This window comes from Xenopus laevis, chromosome 7L, assembly GCF_017654675.1.
Source record: "Xenopus laevis strain J_2021 chromosome 7L, Xenopus_laevis_v10.1, whole genome shotgun sequence".
Lineage (NCBI taxonomy): Eukaryota > Metazoa > Chordata > Amphibia > Anura > Pipidae > Xenopus > Xenopus laevis.
The window spans coordinates 36,164,405-36,188,027 of NC_054383.1; the positions used below are offsets into that span (position 1 = coordinate 36,164,405).

At 38.5% G+C, this 23,623-nt stretch overlaps 1 protein-coding gene across 1 annotated transcript; it reads right to left on the reverse strand.

The window, feature by feature from the left end:
• Nucleotides 1–4,093: 4,093 nt before the first annotated feature.
• LOC121395387 lies at nt 4,094–23,598 on the reverse strand. The gene is made up of 20 exons (XM_041568779.1): nt 23,082–23,598; nt 22,264–22,349; nt 11,896–11,948; nt 11,523–11,630; nt 11,327–11,407; nt 11,111–11,182; nt 10,921–10,986; nt 10,705–10,776; nt 10,193–10,264; nt 9,778–9,828; nt 8,986–9,033; nt 8,477–8,536; nt 8,209–8,265; nt 8,025–8,102; nt 7,871–7,918; nt 6,863–7,003; nt 6,290–6,346; nt 5,889–5,945; nt 5,219–5,266; nt 4,094–4,937 (listed from the first exon to the last, which is right to left on the reverse strand). Exons 2-20 carry the CDS (start codon nt 22,275–22,277, stop codon nt 4,870–4,872), a joined length of 1,251 nt encoding a protein of 416 aa, XP_041424713.1. The 5' UTR covers nt 22,278–22,349; nt 23,082–23,598; the 3' UTR covers nt 4,094–4,869.
• Nucleotides 23,599–23,623: the final 25 nt, after the last annotated feature.

Genomic DNA, 23,623 nt, shown 5'->3' on the forward strand with positions numbered 1-23,623 from the left:
ATTCCTGTACACATAATCCCCAGTACTCCGGCGCATGTGCACATTATTGAAAAATATTTTGACATGCATCAATTTTGAGGTGCGTCAAATATTTTTTTGTCGCAGCAGATTTCACTGGCAGTTTCACAAATTAGTTTGCGGTTGGTGAAACTTGGAAATTTGCCTTGAATCCATGCCTGACATATTTATTCACCCATCACTAGTCAGCAGTAGTCAGTCTCCAAACAATCCTTTCTTCTTTTGGCCGTACCTTAATCACCTTAAATGTGTATTCCTGGGATGAGTTAATAGGGCAAAGTAAAAAATAGTTGCACCACTGGCATGTAAACAACTAAACAATGCTCATTGTTACTGCTTAAATATAAAATATACAGATATCCTAAACTCAAATCCCAGTAATGACTTCATTTTGCCCCAGTAATTCATCCCAGGAATAACACAACAGTTAATAGTGCTGCTCCAGCAGAATTCTGCACTGGAATCCCTTTTTCAAAAGAGCAAATGGATTTTTTTATATTTAATTTTGAAATCTCACATAGGGCTAGACATGTCTCCCAGGTGTCCCCAGTCATGTGACTTGTGCTCTGATAAACTTCAGTCACTCTTTACTGCTGTACTGCAAGTTGGAGTGATATCCCCCCCCAGCAGCCAAACAACAGAACAATGGGAAGGTAACGAGATAGCAGCTCCCTAAGATAACAGCTGCCTGGTAGATATAAGAACAGCAGTGGGGGATGTGTGCTGTAGTTTACCATGTGCTAAATTGGGAAAGTGCCTCATGAGGAAACTTCGGGCGACTTCGGAAAATTAAACAATCTGAATGCCTTCCCCCAGGCGTTTTTCATTCTAGCAGGTGGAAGGCAGCAGAAGGCAGTTCAGGGAGATTAGTCACCACCAAAGAAGAGGAGATTTGTCGCCGGACGACTAACCCCCCTGAATCTGCCTGTGTGTCCTGACCCTAAAGCCATTTGCCTCTTCTCTCTGCGGTACTGTGGTATGAAGAGGTGAACAATGTAGAGTCTGAGTCTCAGTGTGATCAAAGCTGTGATTTACAAACCACTTTTCTGAGGAATCCTGCCTTCCAGCCGGGCATGGCTCCAGCGTTTCATCTACGGTGGTCGAAGTTTCACTATTTTACTGTACGGGATGTTCTCCACCCACTCACTCACAGGCTGCTTCCTTTGCAGACTATTCAGGACAATAACCCATCTGTGAGCCTTCGGTTCTTTGAGTACCTCCAGCTCCGACACTTTGTGGACTCTCTAACGAAATCTGCTATTGCTTTTCATCCCACTGCTTTTGAGGTCCTGGCTGTCAATGGTCTGCCTCAGAAAGGTCTCATCTCTAGCATCTATTCGATACTTACCACTCCCCAAGCCTCAACATCATCTCGCCATAAATATATGGATAAATGGGACCAAGTCCTTCCACAACCGCTCACTGCCTTGGACTGGGCCAGAATATGGGACAATGCGGCACACATGGTATCCTGCGTACGACAGAAAGAACAAATTTACAAGATCCTAACGTTTTGGTACTATACCCCAGAAAAACTTCATAGGTTTTTCCCTGACCATTCTCCTCTCTGCTGGAGAAACTGCGGCTCCCATGGCTCCCAGCTACACATTTTTTGGGACTGTCCCCTTATTCAACCCTTATGGAAGGAAGTTCAGGATCTTCTCTGCTCGCTGCTCTCCCGTAGAGTACCACTTGACCCGGTAGCGTTTTTGTTGGGTAAACCCCTGCCACGGACTCACAAGAGTGGACAAGCACTAGTTAATCAAATATTGACTGCCACCCGACTGGCCATTGCTGCCAAATGGAAAACCCGGACGATTCCTACAATGACTGAGATAATTAACAGGGTGAACAGCAACAGGTCATTTGAGGCTAATATAGCCCACATCCAAAATGCAACAGATCGTTTTCTTAAAATTTGGTCCATATGGGACCTCCGTGGTATGGCACCCACCCTGCCCCGCTAAGATCCTTTGAGACCATTCCTGTGCTTGCCCACAGGCTCTTTCCGTTGCTCTTCATACCCGCTTCGCTGTTACGAGCTGAATGTGCCACTGTACTGCCCTAATTTGAACCCTTGATGTTTTATTTTCTGCTTGATTCCTTTTTTCTTTTGCCTGATGTTGATATTACTGTGAAAACTGTTTCGCCTTCCCTGTGGGGCCTGCGAACGATGTTTTGCTTGTTGACATAGATATGTTTGATTGGTCATATCGGCCCTCACCTTCGGTGTTTTTCTTAATGATACACTGTACTCATATGCTACTGCTGTCTATCTTGATCTTTTCAGCTTTGTAAAACTTTCAAAACTTGTCAATAAAAATTATAAATTACAAAAAAAAAAGCTGTGATTTACAGGTGTGAACAAAACAGGGATTTATAGCCTGAATCTGAGGTGGAACAATGCAGGGGCCAGTTAATCTCAGTACCAGCACAATGTAAATTCTACACAACGTACAGACACAGCAGCCAGACTTTAATGGGGGCCATACCAGGGGTCAGTTGGATAGCATTGTTCTAAGTGCATCTGACCTTGGTTGCCAAAGACAGCTCATTTGCATTTGAAACAACAAGGGTTTAATGGCAGAGACACACTCTCAGAATCGGGGGGAGTTTAAGTCACACAGCACTTGGATCGCTTCGTTTTTCGAAGTCGCCATAAGTTTCCACGGAAAACAAAGTGCTCCGAGTGCTATCCCACTGGCAATTTACATAGCCGACGGGAAGGCAGGGGAAAGCAATTCGGGGAGATTAGTTGACCAAAGAAGAGGAGATTTGACGCTGGGCGATTAATCTCCCTGAATCTGAGCATGTGTCTCTGCCCTAATAATGTAAAAAGGTTCACACCTAGGACATTTGTTGTAGGAAAGGGTAGAGAATAGTGATGGGCGAATCTGTCTTGATTCGCTTTGCCGCAAAATTCACAAAACGGCGTAAAAAATGCAAAACAGTGAAAAATTTGCGAAAAGCATTTGATGTAAATGGGTGTCAAAATAATTTTGATACAGAACAATTTTGACCCGAGCTACAATTTTTATACGCATGACTATTTTGTCCAAATGCATTAAAGGGGTTGTTCACCTTTGAGATAACTGTTAGTATGATGTAGAGAGTGATATTCTGAGACAATTTGCAATTGGTTTTCATTTTTTACTATTTGCAGTTTTAGAGTTATTTAGCTTTTTATTCAGAAGCTCTCCAGTTTGCAGTTTCAGCAATCTGGTTGCTATGGTCCTTATTCCCCTAGCAACCATGCACTGATTTGAATATGAGACTGTTGTATGAATAGGAGAGACCTGAATAGAAAGACGAGTAATAAAAAGTAGCAACAACAATACACTTGTAGCCTTACAGAACATTTGTTTTTAGATGGAGTCAGTGATCCCTATTTGAAAGCTGGAAAGAGTCAGACTAAGAAAGCAAATAATTAAAAAAATATAAACAAAATAATGAAGACCAATTGAAAAGTTGCTTAGAATTGGCCATTCTATAACATTCTTATGGTTATGGAGTGCTAATTCCTGCATTCTTTACCATTGGGCTCTGTAGCCTAATGGGTTAGGTATTGGTTTTTGAAACAGAGGGTCATGACTTCAGACCTATAGCTAATTTCATGCAAAATGATTTACATACCCTAAAATTTCAAATTCAATATTATATGTCATTAAACATAAATATAAAACACTAAAAACTGTTTTATAGCATATAATATTGAATTTGAAATTTTAGGGAATGTAAATAATTTTGCATAAAGTCAGCTAAAGGTCTTGAACTCATGACCCTCTGTTCCAAAAACCAATACCTAAACCATTAGGCTACAGAACCCAATGTTAAATAATGTAGGAATTAGCACTCCATAACCATCTCACAGTTGAACACAACCTAAGTGACAAAACGATTTTGCAAATCATCCAGACTGTGGCACACAATAGTAACAGAAGCTGGAGCAATGTTTTGCCAAGTTTCCCAGACCGAAATCAATACATTTATGTGATTTACTTTTCTGCATACGAAGCAGTTTGCCGATGTCAAGTTCTTCCTATTAAGGGCTAAGTGTATCATGCGCCACCTGGTGTTCATTTTCAGTAATGCAGTTGAATGGAATTTTTTTTGTTCGTCAAGGCAACGTGAGGAACTGCATATAGCGCACATAGCGCGTTTCCCACTTAGTTACAGCGCGCCAGACACACAAACCAGGCTGGCTCTATCTGTATAGTACAGCTTCTTCTCTATGGTCAGTGAGCCCTAATGAACATTGTCTGTCACTTCAAACCTATTGTCCTTCATTACCTGTCTCATATTTTAGGAATTTTCTTCCCGACCCTAAGATGTTTATATCTCCTATATCAATGAAATAACGATCTACTGACATTCACACTAAAGTTCCCACTACCTCTGCAGTCACACTCCCGTCTCTTACACCTACAGCCACTACTCAACTAAACAGAACAGTTTCAATAAACTGAAAAACATTTTATTAATGCGTTCTTAAAATGGACAAAATCGTCTTCTGCTCTTAGGCCGGCTCCATTTTTGATGATAAGATTTTTCAGGCCTGCAACATTTTATTAATGCGTTTTTAAGTGGATGAAATCATCTTCTGCTCTTAGGCCGGCAACATTTTTGCTGTTAAGATCTTTCAGGCCCTGCAACATTTTAATGCGTTCTTAACATGGACGAAATCGTCTTTTGCTCTTAGGCCGGCTCCATTTTTGCTGGTAAGATCTTTCAGGCCCTGCAACATTTTATCAATGCGTTCTTAATATGGACGAAAACTTCTTCTGCTCTTATGCCGGCTCCATTTTTGCAGGTAAGATCTTTTAGGCCCTGCAACTTTTTATGAATGAGTTCTTAATATGGACGAAATCGTGTTCTGCCCTTAGGCTGGCTCCATTTTCGCTGGTAACATCTTTCAGGCCCTGCAACATAAAGTACATTGCTTATAGTAAATACAAACAACTTCAGGCATAATATTTATTTACTACATGGTTGCTTCACAACTCCCCATACTTCTTGTCTTCTTTTCACCCTCCCTTTATACCTCCACATAACAGATCACAAACCCATATGTATTATAAGGAATAATGTTCCTCTTCTCCAAAAATATGATATAATATGGTAATATGATATATTGACATAAATATACTTTATATTATTACAGAACCCTTTGGTGCCTTTGAATATCATAGAGGACACTTACTCATTTCTATTCTGACTTGAATAGTTGGCTTGTTCCAAGTAAAGAATCCTAAAATGAAAAATAACAGTTAGGGCATAATTCACATTCTAATAACTAGTCTGTTTTATTTTCATATAATTCAGAAGAGGCATGAATATGTTGTTAATGATATCCTCATAAATGGTGCTGAGTTATATCATCAGCTATAATCAGCACTTTATGATAAAAAATTTTGTCATGTGACTTACTAAAATTTGCGTACAGGTATGAGACCTATTATCCAGAATGCTTGGGACCCAGAGTGTTCCAGATAATGGATCTTTCTATAATTTAGACCTTCATACCTTAAGTCTACTAGAAAATCATGTATTGATATTGATATTGATTTTAAATATTGATTTTAATTAACATTAATTAAACCCAATAGGCTGGGTTTGCCTCCAATAATGATTAATTATATCTTAGTTTTGATCAAGTACAAGCTACTGTTTTATTATTACAGAGAAAATGGAAATCATTTAAAAAAAATTGTGTAAAATGGAGTCTATGGGAGATGGATTTCCTGTAATTTGGAGCTTTCTAGGTAACAGGTTTTCAGATAACGGATCTGTATTATAAAAAATAATGAGGATATTAATTGTCATTTTTGGGTTCTATTCCTTTAAAATAGATATAGACAAAAACATTGTACCATTGTTTACGCATGCTTGCTTGTCTTTCTTCCATCTGCCAGTGTGATTTCGAGGGGCTGAGAAAGAAAGAAATTATAGTTTCAGTAAAAATCCCAAAATAATGATAAAATGGGAATAAAGTTTATAACCATTCCATTGATCTAAACAAGGGTGTTGCCCTACTGTGTTAGATATAATCTGGTATTGTGTAAAGTAGATGCAATCATTAACATGGGGCTACATTTTTTTGCCCTCTAGATTGCCCTAAATATCTGCTATCCACATATAAAATTCAAGATATCAGGGCTTCCTAATATCATACTAATTTAAGTTTCACAGACCAACATATAGAACATTCATGGTAACTACTTCCTCTGCTTCACATTAACCCTTAAAACACAAAAAACGTAAAATATCTCACCATGGTTCCAAGAATGTTGCCTCTCTCTCTTCCACTTTGGGGGGAAATCTTCAAAGGCTAAAAATCACAAGATAGTAATGTATTGTGAATAAATGTTATTTCTGCATATAGCTTGATTTATGCACGTTGTGTCCAAGAACATTATAGTATCAACTGGTACAGGCATGGGAATTCTTGGGGCCTGGGGTTTTGTGGATATATTATTATATAGCATGTTTTTTCACCCTGCAGAGCTTACATTCCCATTTCTCAATTAATAGTATATGCTCTCTAGGGCTTTATCAAGTTTATCTACCCCCTGTATTATTGGCTTGAACCTCATGCAAACACAGGGACAGCATATAATCCCTGTACAGAGAGTAGTAGTCAGTAGTTACATAGTCAGAGTCAAGCCAAGGATTACAGCGCTGCAAGTCAACAATTCCAATCCCAAAACCACCAGTTCCAACAGTTATGTGTATAGGACGGGGTCATAGAGCATTAACGTCCATAATATTGAAACGTCAAGCTTTCAAATGTTTTTAGATTCTTGAAAGAAAGTGAATTGTGAATTATTAACAGCCAACAACTTACTTATTTTTCTCCTTTTAGCCTTCTCGTCTCTTCCATCCATTTTCTTTGGCATGCCGCCTCTTTCATTCATATTTTTAGGCATTTTGCCTCTTTCGTCCTTTGTTTTAGGCATGCCGTCTCTTTCTTCTATATTGATATTGTCTAGAAGACAAAGAAGATAAATATATATATATATGTATATTTAGAGAAATACAATGACCTATCTAAGCTGAGCAATAGAGTAAAGCTTGAACTGCCACACACTCTAGGGTCACTATTATAAAAAGCTAATTAACATGAGTGTAATCATGCTTGGGCGCAAACCCTAAAAAACAAATGATAACATACAGACTACCTGCAGAAGATTTTAGGGATCAAACGCAGAACCCTCAAATTTAGTAATAGCAATCGATGTGGTGCTATGTAGTAGTCAGTGTCATTGTTAACAGAATATCTTCTATAATATGATGTATTTTACAACTATGGGCAGGGTCAGACTGGGGGGTCCGGGGCCCACCGGGACTGGTGTCCAGGGCCCCCCTCTAGCCCCCGCTACCTACTTTTTAGGTGAGTCCCTGCTCGGCACCCAGGCGGCGCATCGCGCATGCGCAAACGGCACACATGCGCAAACACAAACGGCGCTCGGCGCACATGCCCAAACGGCGCTGCGATGCGCCGAAAAATTTATTATTATTTTTTTAAAACTGTCTGGGAGAGGGGGCCAGTCCGACACTGCCTATGGGGTCATTTACTATGCAGAATGCAGTGTGCAAACAAAAATGCCACAATCGGCCACTTTTTTGCGCTTTGCACACTGTGTTCTGCCTTAACGGAATGGCCACAGGCCTCAACACTCTGGTAAATATGGGGTGGGCACTTCTTTGCAGGACTGGATATACTTGTAACTACAGAATGATACTTGTATAAATCTATTAATCCCCAACTTTGTTACGTGGCAAGAGAAGGCCTTAAAGTCAAGCTTAAAACAATCTAAATAGTAAAAAATGTAAAGACTAACGAAAAGCCTACCCATTTTTCTTTTTCTGTTCACAGGCCCATAGTCTGCTTTGGTGGTATCTAGTAGGAAAATATAGATATAATTAATTTAAAGAGCTCAGTACACTTGGCATACAATATAAATATCAATATGTACATGGCAGGGTATAATAATGGTATAACTTACTAGCAGTTGGGCGACGTGACTCATCTTTTTTCCACCTTGGGGTGACATTTACAGGCCCATTGTCTGCTTTGGTGGTATCTAGTAGGAAAATATAGATATAATTAATTTTATGAGCTCAATGTACTTGGCATATAATATAAATATCATTATGTACATGGAAGGGTATAATAATGGTATAACTTACCAGCAGTTGGGCGCTCTAACTCTCCTTCTTTCAAAGTTGGCATGACATTTTGTTTGACTGGATAAAAAGAAATATTTTTCATAAAAATCATAGGATAATGATAAAATTGGAATTATAGTTGTAAAGATAAGCATCTAACAGGGTATAGTGTCAATGGTATAGGCACATGGGCAGTGAATTTGAATGCAATTCCCATTACAGCTCACTGGGGTACCACAAGCCTACACTGACATTGTCCCTATAGACAGATCAATGAAATTCCACTTACCAAAAACAAAAGTTGGGCGCCGCAACTTGGGCTTCCACAGTCGAGTGGTGTTCTGCAAGACTGGGAAAACATATTTATTATAAAGATCATATTATAATGATAAACGAGAGAAATATTATTTTATATAAACACAACGTAATTTGTATTTCTTTCACCCTCATTCAGATTATCTGGCCAGGATCCCAGGACAACCAATCAGATCACTAGCAGCCAGTTGAAAAAGGATTGGTTGCTATGGGTTAATGCCAGGGTGCAAATTTGCCCAATATTAATTAATGACAAACATAGGGCAAAAAGCACTTGATGGAAGGGCAGCCTGGTGGCGCTTTAAGATGATATTTAGGGTGTCTATCTGCTGTTTTTTTTAATTGGTAAAAGTGCAGCTTATGGGATAATTAGGACTAATTGGACACTTCTGGATATTCTTGATATTCTTGTTATAAGGGAAAGGGGATGTGAAACTAAAAATTTCAAAACCCACATTTACATTTGAAAAAAATAAATCTTACTGATTGTTTTCTTTTCAACAGCCCCTTTGTCTTCTGATTTAGTGGAATCTAGAATGGAGAAATGTACAGAGATACTTTAACCTTTATAAGCTCAGCACATAAAATACAAAGAGGGTTATGAGATATTAGAAGCAAATATTACTCTAGTTCTTATCACCTATAGCAACCAATAAACAGGTTGAATTTACGTGTCACACATTTACCAGAAAACATCTCCTTGGATGCTGTTGTTTACTGCACTTGTGCAAGCTTTGTGCCTTTTATTACATATGGGGGGGAATATAGATACATTTATATGAATATAAGGCCAATGATTTGAGAGGAAACTTCTTCCTGACCTTTCTCCACCTAATTTCCCAGACCCACTAGAGTCAGTTTAATTGTTGGCTTGAAGGGATGATTTTAAGGGACAAAGTTGAAAACAAAGAACAGGTTATATGAAAATGACGAGATAATGAAAAAAAGGGAATAAATGTTATTTATGTATTCGAATTCACTAAGCACTGTAATCTCAATCCATTCGAGTTTTCCAGTGCCCCACATTGGCTGGGGAAAGCGCATAAACAGTACAGAACTCTAAAATCACTACAGTGCACATGTGTCCCTACTAGAAGTCACACCAGGGACACCTATGAAGAAGAAGAAGATGGTGGCCTAGCACTTAGTGAACATTAACTAAAGCTGATGTGCCAGCCAGGGGTAATAGGTAGGTGACTAAATTCACAGAAGTACTTAACAACTTGCCACCTTCCAGTAATAGTAATTATGAAAGTATTAATAGCCAAAGCTTACCAGTGTTGCCTTTTGTTGGAAGGACATCTGCTTTCTCCATATCGATGTTATCTAGAAGGTAGAAATGTATAAAAAGCCAATGCTGTTTAGAAGCTGAACACAAATGACAAAAAATACCATCATACAATAAATACATGCAGCATCAATTGTATATTTAGAGAACCATGGGCAAGGGGGGAAAATGTAAACCCTATACTACAGACAGGGAGGTGCAAAACTTAGACACACCCCCATATGCATAGGCCCCAATACATGTAACTACTCCAATAAATGGCATTTGAATAGTCCAAAAGTACAAATGAACCCACAGAACTCTTTCCTCATCAACTGGATCGTATGCTAAAGGATTAGACGAGCAAAGCACAATACATTAAATTATGTTTGGCTTTTTCTTATTTATAATAAAGATTCATACCTCTCTCAACTTCCTGCTCTTTTTCTTGAATCAGATCTTTAACAGATCCCGAGCTCCTAACTGAGGCTGGGTCTTAAAAAGAAAAAGTGAAAGAAAGGGTAAGTTCTCGTTATGTCTAACTATACCTTTGTATAAAACATTTATATATACGTGTACAGGTATGGGACCTGTTATCCAGAACGCTCCAGACCTGGGTTTTCTAGATAATGAATCTTTCTGTAATTTGGAACTTCATACATAATGTCTACTAGAAAATCATGTGAACATTACATAAACCCAATAGGCTGGTTTTGCTTCTAATAAGGATTAATTATATCTTAGTTTGTATTAAGTGCAATATACAGTTTTATTATTACAGAGTAAAATGAAATCATTGTTAAAAGTATGGATTATTTGGAAAAAATGGAGTCTGTGGGAGATGGACTTTCAATAATTTGTTAACTTTCTGGATAACAGGTTTATGGATAACGGATCCTATACCTGTATATGTATAAATGTAGATATAATTATACCTGTTTTATCATCATTCTCCTCCTCTTTCACTTTTGAATCTAGGAGATCCATTTCTGGTCTCTTGTCCTTTGCTGATAAAAAAAAAAGAGAGAAGGAAGGGTTGGTTTTCCTTTGATCTGACACCATATCAGCCACAGAGCCAAACATAGTATTGAAACTGAAGCCATACAAATCTATACAAAGCTCTTTTCAGCAAATAATATTATGATTTCTACCTGATGATTCTCTTTCTGCCTTCTCTCCACCCCGAGACCTCCAAGAATTCATCAATGGGGCTTGATCTGTCAAGGAAAAGTTGAATAAAAGATTTTTAGTTGAATAAAAGTATGTTTATCTAAATTATTGGGGAAAAACTCCGGATAAGAGATCCCATAATTGTATCTATAAATATAGATATAATTATACCTGAGTTTTTATCATTCTCCTCTTCTTCCACCTTCGAATTTGGGACATCAAGTTTTGGTCTCCAGTCCTTTGCTGCTAAAAAAAGGAGAAAGAAGTGTTAGCTATCATTAGGTCTAACAGCATATCAGCCACAAAAGAAAAAGGAAAAAATCTTGAATATTAAGCCATACAAGTCTATACAAAGCACTTTTCAGCAAATAATATTATGATTTCTACCTGATGGTTCTATTCCTTTTGCCTCCTCTCCATTCTGAAGGTCCATCAGAGACCCCCAAGACCTCATCACTGGGGCTTGATCTGTTAAGGAAAAGTTGAATAAAAAATGTTTTTAGTTGAATGAAAGTATGTTTATCTAAATTATGGGGGATAAGAGATCCCATACTTGTATATATAAATATAGATATAGTTATACCTAATGTAATATTGTCCTTCTCTTCCACCTCTGATGGTTCTTCATCTACCTCCTCTATGTCCCTAAGGTCCATCAGAGACCCCCAAGATCTCATCACTGGGGCCTGGTCTGTCAAGGAGAAGTAGAGATACGGTTAGTCTTATCTGCCTTATAGTTAAAAAGAAGAGTCCTCAAACTGTACTTAAAGATACTTCTCTGTATAAAGAGCATACTAATACACAGGTTAGCCAAATGTTGCAAACTAGGGTTGAACCCTAAACTGGATGCTGGGTTTGGTGCATCCCTACTTCGAGAAGCCAATTTTTCTAAGACATTTTAATGATGTCATTGTATTATTCCAAAAATACCTTAAGTAACTGATAAAGTCCATTACCTAAATCTTTAAAATCAACAGTCTCCTCCTCAAGATGATACTCCATTCTCTTTCTAACATAGAAAAATAAAAGAAAGAATTTTTATTTGACAGTTATTAAATTCATACTTGTACTACACCATTATCTTATTTATGTACAGGTATGGCACCTGTTATCCAGAATGCACGGGACCTTCCCCATAAGGGTAAATATTAAATACACCCAGTAGGTTTGTTTTGCCTCCAATAATGATTCATTATATGTTCGTTGGGATCAAGTACAAGTTACTGTTTTATTATTAAAGGTATGGGACCTGTTATCTAGAATGCTTGGGACCTGAGGTTTTTTGGATAACAGATCTTTCTGTAATTTGGATCTTCACAACTTAAGTCTATTAGAAAATCACGTACACATTAAATAAACCCAATAGTCTGGTTTTGCTTCCAATAAGGATTAATTATATCTCAGTTGGGATCAAGTACAAGCTACATTTTTATTACAGAGAAAAAGGAAATCATTTTTAAATATTTCGATTAGTTGATTCTAATGGAGTCTATGGGAAATAGCCTTTCCGTAATTTGGAACTTTCTGGATAATGAGTTTCTGGATACTGTACTGAGAAAAAGGAAATCATTTTTTAAAATGGGAATTATTTGATTAAAATGTAGTCTATGGGAGGTGGGCTTCCTATAATTTGAATCTTTCTGGATAACAGGTTTCAGGATAATGGATCCTATACCTGTACAATTAATAGGTTTATATATTGAACATACATTGAATTACATACATAGCAACCAATAACCGATACAAGAGGTGGGGGCCCTGTCCAAAAGAGTTTACAATCTAGAAGGTGAAGCTGTTAAGACACAAGGTGTGGGAATGGGTAAGATCAAAAGTAAGTGAGGTGTAGCATGGGGTATTGCATATTTTAGATGAATGCCCAGCCATGTCTTTGGGGCCCTTTTGTCTTCAGACCCCATGTCTTAGGCTTGCATGGCCTGTCGTGCAACATCTTGAGCTTCACAAGTTGCCAGACTTTTGGATAGAGGATCAAGTAGTTCTCCATTTTAACATTGGGATTGGCTGTTCAGCACCTCCCAACTAAACAGGGGCGTAACTACAGAGGAAGCAGACTCCATGGCTGCAGGGAACACAGGAGGTAAATGGTCCCACGAGTCCCTAATTCATATATAATTTCAATAAAAACTAGCAAAACAGTTTGGGGACCTGAAAAATAATTTATGTGGGGCCCAGTAATATCTAGTTTAACCTCTGCAACTAAAGATCTTTTACTAAACTCGATCTCAATGTGACACCGTTGTGCACAGACAGAAAATAGCTCAAATGCCTCATTCCCTGTCATTGCCTCCCCCAGAGTTTTATGGCAAACATATTGCCTCAGGAAGCTCAGTTAGTGATGGTGAAAATCTTGAGCCATAGGCCTTAAATGGGTTGTTCAGCTTTTAGTATGAAGTTGAGCTTGCTATTCTGAGTTCATTTGTAATTGGTTTTAATTTTTTATTAGTTATTGGTGTTTGGGTTATTTTGCTTTTTATTCAGTAGCTCTCGTGTAATTTCAGCAATCTGGTTGCTAGGGTCCAAATTACCCTAGCAACTATGCATTGATTTGAATAAGAGACCTAAATTTGAATAGGAGATGCCCTGAATAGAAAGATGAGCAATAAAAAGGAGGAATAACAATACATTTGTAGCCTTACAGAGCATTTGTTTTAGATGAGGTCCATGACCCCCATTTGAGAGCTGGGAAGAGTTAGAAGAAGACGGCAAATAATGCAAAAAGAATAGGGAAAAAAATGAAGACCAGCTGAAAAGTTGCTTAGAATTTCTATAACATACTAAAGGTTATGGTAAAGGTGAACTTGACCTTTAAAAACATAATGGTATTTGCTACTTTAATGGGGCAGAAAAGCAATGATTACATACATTACTAATGTACAATAATTCTATAGGCTGAGCAGCCAAAATGAACATAATCATGGGTAGGAAGCTGGAGGTTAATTGTATGTTTTATGTTTGGTGCAGCTAAATACATGCCCACCCCTAAACCTCATTGGTTATGTTCCCACCCGGGTATAAATGTACATGTTTATTGACTTGTTTGTTTTGTGTTTTGTGTGTGAGTGTCTATATCCATGCTGCTATCAACTGACACTCTCACTCAGGCCCATTGCTAAAGGCAGTTGGTTTAGCCGGTAACAACTGTAAGAAGGGCAGAACATCTCTATACAGACTGTAATCTAGGGATCTGTTCTAATAAGAAGCACATCTATATTAAAGGTTTGTCTAGAACTCAGGCTGAATAACCCCCTTTCCCTCCAGTAAAGCCTGATGTCCTTATAAAAAGCCTGCTTGGCATACAGAGCAATAGGACAGGGCATTGCCTTTTTTCTTTCATAGTTCACAATTGCAACATATGAAAGTCCTTATTTCTCATGAAATCCACTGCTGAAGTGCAATAATAATGATATATCTAGCAGGGAGCACTAAGTGATAGTGATAGCGTGCCATGGCTACTTACAAATTGAAACAAAATTCTGATACTAATACTCAGACACTGAACCATGGAATAAGGGGTAAATATAGCGGTACCTTGTCATACTATAGGACATAATATTGTACATAAACTTACCTGAAATCTCTCCGAAAAACAAATATCTCTCTCTCTCTCCAAAACAAATCTCTCTCCAAAAAAAACAAAATATATCTCTTTCCAAAAAACAAATCTCTCTCACTCTCTCCAAAAAACAAAAACAAATCTCTCTCCAAAAATCAAAAACAAATCTCTCTCTCTCTCCAAAAAACAAATCTCTCTCTCCAAAAAAAAAAACAAATCTCTCTCTCCACACAACAAATCTCTCTCTCTCCAAACAACAAATCTCTCTCTCCACACAACAAATCTCTCTCTCTCTCCAAACAACAAATCTCTCTCTCTCTCCAAACAACAAATCTCTCTCTCTCCAAAACAGCTCTTAATGGAAATGAGCCTTACACAGCACAAGATGTTATTCTTATTATGATGTCATCGGTCTTCAGCCAATAGCAACAGAGCAGATGACTCACAAAGGTGTTATCCTTATTGTGATGTCATCTGTCTTCAGAGAATAGCAACGGAACATTTTTATTTAAAATTTTAAGAAATGGTGGAATCCTATACATAGGCCCACAGTGCTGTGTTATTGGAGGGGTTGTATTTTATATATACTTTTGGCTAAATAGGAGGTAAAGTAAATTTGGAATTTATATACAAGTATGGGACCTTTAATCCAGAATACTCAGGACCTGAGGTTTTCTGGATAATAGATCTTTCCATAATTAGGATCTTAATATCTTGTCTACTAAAAAATAATTTACAAATTAAATAAACCCAATGGGCTGGTTTTGTTTCCAATAAGGATTCATTTTCCAAATAATAGATCTCTCTGTATTTTGGATCTTCATACCTTAAGGGGCAGATTTATCAAAGGTCGAGGTGAATTTTCGAATGAAAAATATGTGAATTTCGAGCTATTTTTTGTGTACTTCGACTAGGGAATAGACCAAATTCGATTCAAATTTGAAAAAAATTAAAAAATCCGAATATCGAAATTTATCATGTACTGTCATGTACTGTCTTTTTAAAGATTCTACATCGACCATTCGCCATCTAAAATGTTATTATGCCAGGTTCATCAACTTTTCAATTGGCCTTGATTTTTTCTTTTTTATAGCTTTTTAATTATTTGCCTTCTTCTTCAGATTCTTTCCAGCTTTCAACGGGGGTCACTGACCCCATCTAAAAACAAATGCTCTGTAAGGCTACACATTTATTGTTATTGCTACTTTTTGTTATTCATAGTTTTATTCAGGCCCTCTCCTATACTGTACATATTCCAGTCTCTTATTCAAATCAATTCATCATTGCTAGGGCAAACTAGGCCCTAGCAACCAGACTGCTGAAATTGCAAGTTAGAAAGCTGCTGAAGAAAAAGGTAAATAACCACAAATAAAAAAAAAATGCAAACTGTCTCAGAATATCACTCTCTACGTCATTATAAACATTAATTTAATGGAGAACAGAACAACCCCTTTCAAGTTATTTTGGGGAAGAGAGTAAATGATGCTGGTTGGCAGGCGAGGCCTCAGTGCTTATATACATATATATATATATAGGTGAGGCCACTATGGGTGTCAGGCAAGGTGAAATATACTTGCTAGGTTTGACATATTCAGTGTAAGAGACAAATGTCCATTACAGTCCAGAAAAAAGACAGAAAGGCAGTTTCAGACTAAAGCAGATGGGATGGATACATATTAACATATTCCTTCATGTAAATAAACTAGACACACCCAGCAGCTCAGATTTCTGGTAGAGCGTAAAGCCCACCCTAATATCTTGTGTACTCCAAGGTATGCCCTGATCTCCTCCCAAAATAATGAGCCAGATATAGCTGCTAATAAACTAAACAGGAGAGATTGGGGAGTACATTTTTACTATAGGGATTTCACTTCACCAAGTCACTAGAATTGAATATACAGGTATGAAATCCATTCTCTGGAAACCCATTATCCAGAAAGCTCCAAATTACGAAAAGGCTCCCATAGACTCCATTTTATCCAAATAATCCACTTTTCCTTTTTCTCTGTAATAATAATAGTAACCTGGTGTATTCCGCAAAACAGATCTTTCCGTAATTTGGCTCTTCATACCTTAAGTCTACTAGAAAATCATGAAAACATTTAATAAACCCGATGGGCTGGTTTTGCTTCCAATAAGGATTAATTATACCTTAGTTTGGATCACGTACAAGGTACTGTTTTATTATTACAGAGAAAGAGGAAATCATTTTAAAAAATTGGATCAATTGGATCAATTTGATAATATGGGACATTCACTAAGATGTGTAATTGCGCCAGCGTCCGATTCACGGCACTTCGCCAGGTGTATTTTCGCCAGCGCTACGCAAATTCACTAAAATCCGAAGTTGCGCTCAGGTGTAGCGTAAGGTTGCAAAGTTGCGCTAGCGTTAATTCGCCAAGCACAGCAAGTTACGCTAGCGATGGTTAATTTGCATACGGCGCCAAATTCAAGTTACAATGGAGGTATACGTAGCATCACTACACAAGCCTGGGAAACCTTCAAAACAGCAAATAAAATGTTTATTTTGCCCTACACATGTGCCCACTGTATAGTTAAGTTGCCATGAGGGTAGCCCCCAAAAAAATCGATCTTTTTCAGCCTATCACCCATAAAAAATGATAAAACGCCAGCGTTTTGTGGGACTTAGAAAAATTTTTAACTTTTTTTGAAGCAATCCCTATCTACTCTATTGCACTTCGCCTGGTTTGAGGAGGCGAAGGAAGTCTGGCGCAAAAGGTAGCGTTCAGAACAATGCGTGCATTAGTGAATTTGCGTAGTTACGTCCTTTGCGCAAATTCGCCAGGCGTAAGGGTGTGAAGTAACACTAGCGAATTTACGCCAGCGTCCGTTAGTGAATCGGCGAATTAACAAAAATGCCCAACGCTGGCGAATTCACGCTAGCGTTAGGCGCTTTGGCGTTTAGTGAATTTGCCCTTATGGGAGACAGCCTTTCCGTATTTTAAAGCTTTCTGGATAACTGGTTTCCGGCTGTATGGCTGATTGAAACTTTTCAATTGATCTTCATTATTTATTTTAATTATTTACCTTCATCTTCTGATTCTTTCCAGCTTTCAAATAGGGGGGGGTCACTGACCCCATCTAAAAACAAATGCTCTGTAAGGCTACAAATGTATTGTTATTGCTACTTTTTATTACTCATCTTTCTATTCAGACAATCTCCTATTCATATTCCAGTCTCTCACTGGATCCTGCATGGAAGACCGTCTCCTCCGGTTCCAGCTCTGCCTCCTGGACAATTTGCAGTTGCCCCCCCAGGTTAGTGCCACCCTCACACACTTATTATACTAATTTACACTTACATTCACACTTACACACAGACAATTTTGGGGGATCAGGGGGGTCACATACATTTACAGCACTCACGCCTGCAAACGCACACAACAGGCAATTTGGCTATTGTACACACATACTATTGTGTCTCTTTTTTTGCCTGAAAAAATAGTTTTATTGCCATTGCGAATAGCGTGTTCACTAATTGCACCGTGCAATTACTTTTGTATGTTATTTCGGTGATTATATTGCAATTTCGGTAACTTCGGTGCATTTTTAGCCATTTTAATTGCATTTTCAGCTTGCGCAGGTGTTGTTCACTTATTTCTGTCCGTAAAACCTATTTGGCCATGCTAAAATATTCAAACTGTGATTCTGACTGCTGATTACACTAGGGGGCAGATTTACTAAGGGTCGAATTTCGAAGTTAAAAAAACTTCGAAATTCGACCCTCAAATTGAAATCCCTCGACTTCGAATATTGAAGTAGAGGGATATTTACCATATTCAATCGATCGAATAGAAACGATTAAATCGTTTGAATCAAACGATTCTAACGATTTTTAGCGATCGATCGAAGGATTTTTATTCGATCAAAAAAAACTTAGAAAAGTGCTCTGGAAGGTCCCCATAGGCTAACATTGCACTTCGGTAGCTTTAATTTGGCAAATTATGAAGGCAAAGTTTTTTTTAAAGAGACAGTACTTCGATTATAGAATGGTCGAATAGTCAAACTATTTTTACTTCGAATCATTAGAATCAAAGTCAAATGGTTGAATATAGCCTATTTGATGGTCGAAGTACCCAAAAATTTACTTTGAAATTCGAACTTTTTGAAATTCGAACCATCACTCGAGCTTAGTAAATCTGCCCCTAGGTGTGAAAAAAAAGCATTGTTTTTGTGGTTTTGTTGGATTTTAGTGATTGTATTACATTTCGCTCTGTTCTTTGTTACTTCATTTTGCCAATGGAATTTTGTCTGCTATATATCCATTTGGGGGTTTCTGTGTGCGACATAGTTTGGTTTATCTGTGCATATCAGGCATCAAGTTGTTCAGTAGACCCCTGGCGTTCATATTTAGGATTTCTTTTGCTTGCATGGTATGAAATGTGGGGTATATAATTGGCTATAATTTGGGGAAAGTCTTGCGACTCAGTAGTTTGAAGCAGAAAGGCATGGTTACCCATTTTAGATTCAGTAGAATGGGGGGGGGGGTAAACATATATTTCTGTGTTTTTACCCAACAAAAAATGCAATCAATGTGTTTGGAGGTGTGGGGTGCAGGAGGTCTCAACACAGAGGAGTTTGCGGTTGGGGGGCCCAGGTGATGTTGTTGGGAGCCCCTGAGGCTGCAGGCCAACCCCCCCCCATCCAACACTGGTGCCCAACCTTTACTAAGGAATAAAAATGAGTGTATGGATTGTGTCACATGGAAAATTGGGCTTACCACTAATTTTTAAACCATTAGATGGGGGTGACCCACACCAAGTGTGCAACTACCTTACCTCTGGTACAGGTCTCTTATCCTAGCCTTTGGTGCTCTATTTTAACCACCCTAGGATGAAGGGTACTTCATGTGCATGTACCTGCTAAAGCCTTGGAGGAGGAGGAGGTACTTAAAGGAGAAGTCAACCCCTTCGGTGCTAAAACCCTCCCCTGTGTTGTTGTCCCCCCTCCTCCCCCCCTGGCCTACCTCCCCCCCGGGCAAATGCCCCTAAGTTGCTACTTACCCCTCGGCGCAGGTCCTGTCCATGGGCGCCACACAGGCGCCATCTTCTCCCGTGCGTTCTTCTTTCTGGATTGCCCAGCGTTTGGTGGCGCATGCGCAGTAGGAGTATTTGACGGTTCAGCTCTCCTGTGCATGTGCCGAAAGTCACAAAGGTTTCCGATTTCTTTTTTTGGAAACTTTGTGACTTCACGGAAACCAACCTACCATATAGAGGTATTAAATGCACTACTAAGACCTCACCTCTTATGGGAGCAACCGTTAAGGCCTGGCATATTGTAGGAAGGTTCTATCCAAAGCCACCACAATACTGCTCATTGTTTTCTCCATTGTGGGGTAACCCAAACTTAAAACATCTGTCAGGTCTCCCAGACCCACAAGCCTGGGCTAGGTACAGTATCAAGTATGTCGTAGATGTTATAACTGAGGGTAAGCTTTTGAGTTTTCGAGAACAAAGACAAATTTTCTCTCCCTAATGCCATGTTTTTCAGGTACCTGCAACTAAGGCATGCTTGGGAAACCCAATTTCACCCTGGAAATATAGACACAACTCCAAATAGTTTGGAGGTCGGCATACACAATACGGATTTAATTAAACCTCTCTCTCATTTTTATGCGCAATTGTCTAGAGTAGGAAATGCCAAACTGTGTAAACTGAAAGCCTCATGGCAACAAAACGTATCAGAGATTACGGATGAGAGCTGGGAAGATATTTTGGACAATGCTCTTGTAGGGGTAATTAGTAGCAAAGACAAAATCACACAATTAAACTATTTGCACCGCACCTATATTACCCCACAACAGCTACACAAAATGAATCCTCTTCTAAGTCAGGAATGCCCCAAGTGTCAACACTCCCCAGCGGATTTCTTCCACATGACTTGGGAATGCCCATTAATTCGAATGTTTTGGAAATCAGTAACACAGATAATACAAGGTAGAACAGATATTTTTCTTCCATTGGAGCCCAGGGTTCTATTACTAAACCAGGCGGAAGATATCTCCCCGAGCCGTGCCCAACGCACATTAATAACTGTGCTTTGTATGTACGCCAAGAAAGTGATTGCCATGCACTGGAAATCCAGGTTGGGGCCAACCGTAAAAAATTGGGAGCAGTTAATTGAGAAATCTATACCCTTGTATAAACTCATTTACATGAGAAGAGGCTGCCCGGAAAAGTTTAATAAGATCTGGGACTTATGGATTGACGTAGACCCTGATGTAAGCTCTCCTAACCGTATATAACTATCACACATGTAAGAGTTGGTTATAGCAAAATATGACCCAGGTTGACGGGTGCCCGCTCCCTCCCCCTCTGGTGCTCGAAGGTTGGCAGGTAGTGGGGAAATAACTAAATAAATAAACAACAAAAGTGAAATGGGGAAAATAAACAAAATAATAGGAAAAGGGGAAGGGGTAGGCTACTTGGAATTATCTTTTACTTCCTCCATTTTGATTGTAATTTCTTTATGTTCTTACTCAATACGTTACCGTCTAGAAACAAAGAATGTTAGCATGACACCATTTTGTTTTTTTCTTTATTTAAAGTGTATTGAAATATGCAGCAATCTCACAAATAAGATACTTCCTTACTACAATTGAGATGCTAAATAAAAGAATTGTTAAAAAAAAAAAAAAAAAGAATTCACGGAAACCCCATTCCCCCCCCACACGATTGCTGGGATGCACAAAAAAAGGGGGTTCATTCACATGCGGGTATCCCTATTAGCTTAATATGGTTTATTTAAAAGGACAAGTAAACCTTACAAACAAGTGAATGTAAAATAGATGAGAGTGCTATTCTAAGCACTTTTGCAATGTACAGTCATTATTTATATGTTTTTAATTCAAAGATATTAAAGGATACATGTACTGTTAACATGAATGGATTTTTGTACAACTGCTCCACTTGCTGGTCATTTTCCGAACATCTGACCTTGAAGTATTCAAGGAAGTTGAGAAAGAAAGAGGCTGTTCCGATGTTCTTTTGCTTAGGGAAGATTTGAGAAAGTTTTCTAAGTTTTTTTCCTAAGCAGAAGAACATCACCTCTTTATTTCTTCTGACAACTTCCTTCACTGCTTAGTGGTCAGACTGGTCAAAACATGACCAGCAGGTGGCAGAATTGTAACAAAATTCATTCATATTAAGATTACATGTATTCTTTAATATCATGGATTTAAAAATATATAAATAATGAATGTACATCGCAAAAATGCTTAGAATAGCACCATCAATTTCACTTATTTTTAAAGGAGAAACAAACCCTTAATAAGGGTTTAAACCTAGCTTCCCACCCGGGCAAATGCCCCATATGCTTTACTTAGCCCTCCGTGCAGATTCTGTCCAGCGGAGTTCACGGGCGCCATCTTCAGCAATCTTCGGAATGAGACCGTCGGAGCGGCGCATGCACAGTTGGAGCAACTTTCTTTAATCGCGACAACAGCGCATGCGCCGAAACTCACATTTACCGTATCGCCGGTCTCATTCTGAAGATTACCGAAGCGGCTGAAGATGTCGCCCGTGAACTTTGCTGGACAGAATCTTCACGGAGGGGTTAAGTAAAGAGTTAGGGGCATTTGCCCGGGGGGCAGCTAGGCTGGGGGGGATGGGGGTCTATGCAGGGTAGGGGTTTTTTTTTAATTAAGGGTTTGTTTCTCCTTTAAGGTCTACTTATACTTTAAACTGTGGTTTATTTGGTTAATCCAGTGAGCACAATGTGGCAACCCACTTACTGCTGTCTCATCATAGGAATGTTGACACAATTGGCAGCCGCCACGGCAGTGAAGGGAACCCATCGTGCTATCAAAGGAGGCGCTTTCTAAATGGAAACAATGGAAAAAATATGAGAAATGGAGAAAATCCAAGGGACGCAGAAACACTTGAACTTACAGACACGATGATCTGTTGATGTGATTTGAAGTGACAAGGGAATTCAGCAGACCATCAAAAGGACAATTATACAGTATATGTTTGCCCATATTCAACTATTTGTAAAGTGCTTTCCTCATGATAAAAAGCAAAATATGTTAGTTTAAAATCAAGCCCTCCATTTAATTATTCCCCACACATGGCAACAATCTGTGTGGGTCACCTTTATGTTAACTTTTAGTATGTTATAGAATGGCTAATTCTAACCAACTTTTCACTTGGCTTTCATTTTTTCATTTACATAGTTTTTTTTAATTATTTGCCTTCTGCCTTGTCTTTCCAGCTTTCAAATGAGAGTCACTGACTCCATCTAAAAAACAAATGCTCTGTAAGGCTACAAATTGTATTGTTATTCATCTTTGTATTCAGGCCTCTCCTATTTATATTCCAGTCTCTTATTCAAATCAGTGCATGGTTGCTAGTTCTAATTACCCTAGCAACCATGCACTGTTTTGAACAAAAGATTGATGAAATTGCATGACTGGAGAGGTGCCGAATAAAAAGCTACATAACTCATAAAAAATGAAAACCAATTGTAAACTGTCTCACAATATATTTCCCTTTAAGATTACCTTGGATGACTTCTTGAAAAAGAAAAAAACAAAAGCTCAATTTTACATACCTTAGTGTACAAGTTTAGTCCTACATCTGTAGCCAACGCTGTACTTGTGTCACGTAAGCCACGCCAATCTGACTACAGGGGAATAAGAGACATAGCTGTAAGGCACAATTCTAATCTAAAAATCCATTAGACATAATACAGATTCTATGCCTTTGGGTTGTTATACCTGCACGAGGTGCCACATGGGTGCCATACTGTACATTTTTATTTTACTATAGTGCTTAGACATCTAGATATTGGCAGTATGTAGTCAAAAAGAAAGTATTATGCCTTATAAAGGTTATACTGGGATTTTCTAATTGCTGAAGACACTGCAATATTCTGAGCATTTACCATTAGCCTGAAGGCCACACCTGTTTAGCCTGTATGTTCCATAGAATTACTATAAAAGCCAGGACCACCATCAGCTCCGTGACCTTCTGATGTGTAACTATTGTATGGGATCTGTTATCAAGAAATCCCTTATCCAGAAAAAAGGCTGTCTCCCATAGCCTTCATTATACACCTTGTACTTGATCCAAACTAAGATATAATTAATCCTT

Bases quoted from the DNA above. Each gene is read 5' to 3' on its own strand.
- LOC121395387 (XM_041568779.1), bottom strand. The intron at 7,919-8,024 runs GTAAGTTATACC...TTTTCCTACTAG, and splicing joins GTCACGTCGCCCAACTGCTA to ATACCACCAAAGCAGACTAT. The intron at 5,267-5,888 runs GTACAATGTTTT...TTTTCATTTTAG, and splicing joins GCAAGCATGCGTAAACAATG to GATTCTTTACTTGGAACAAG.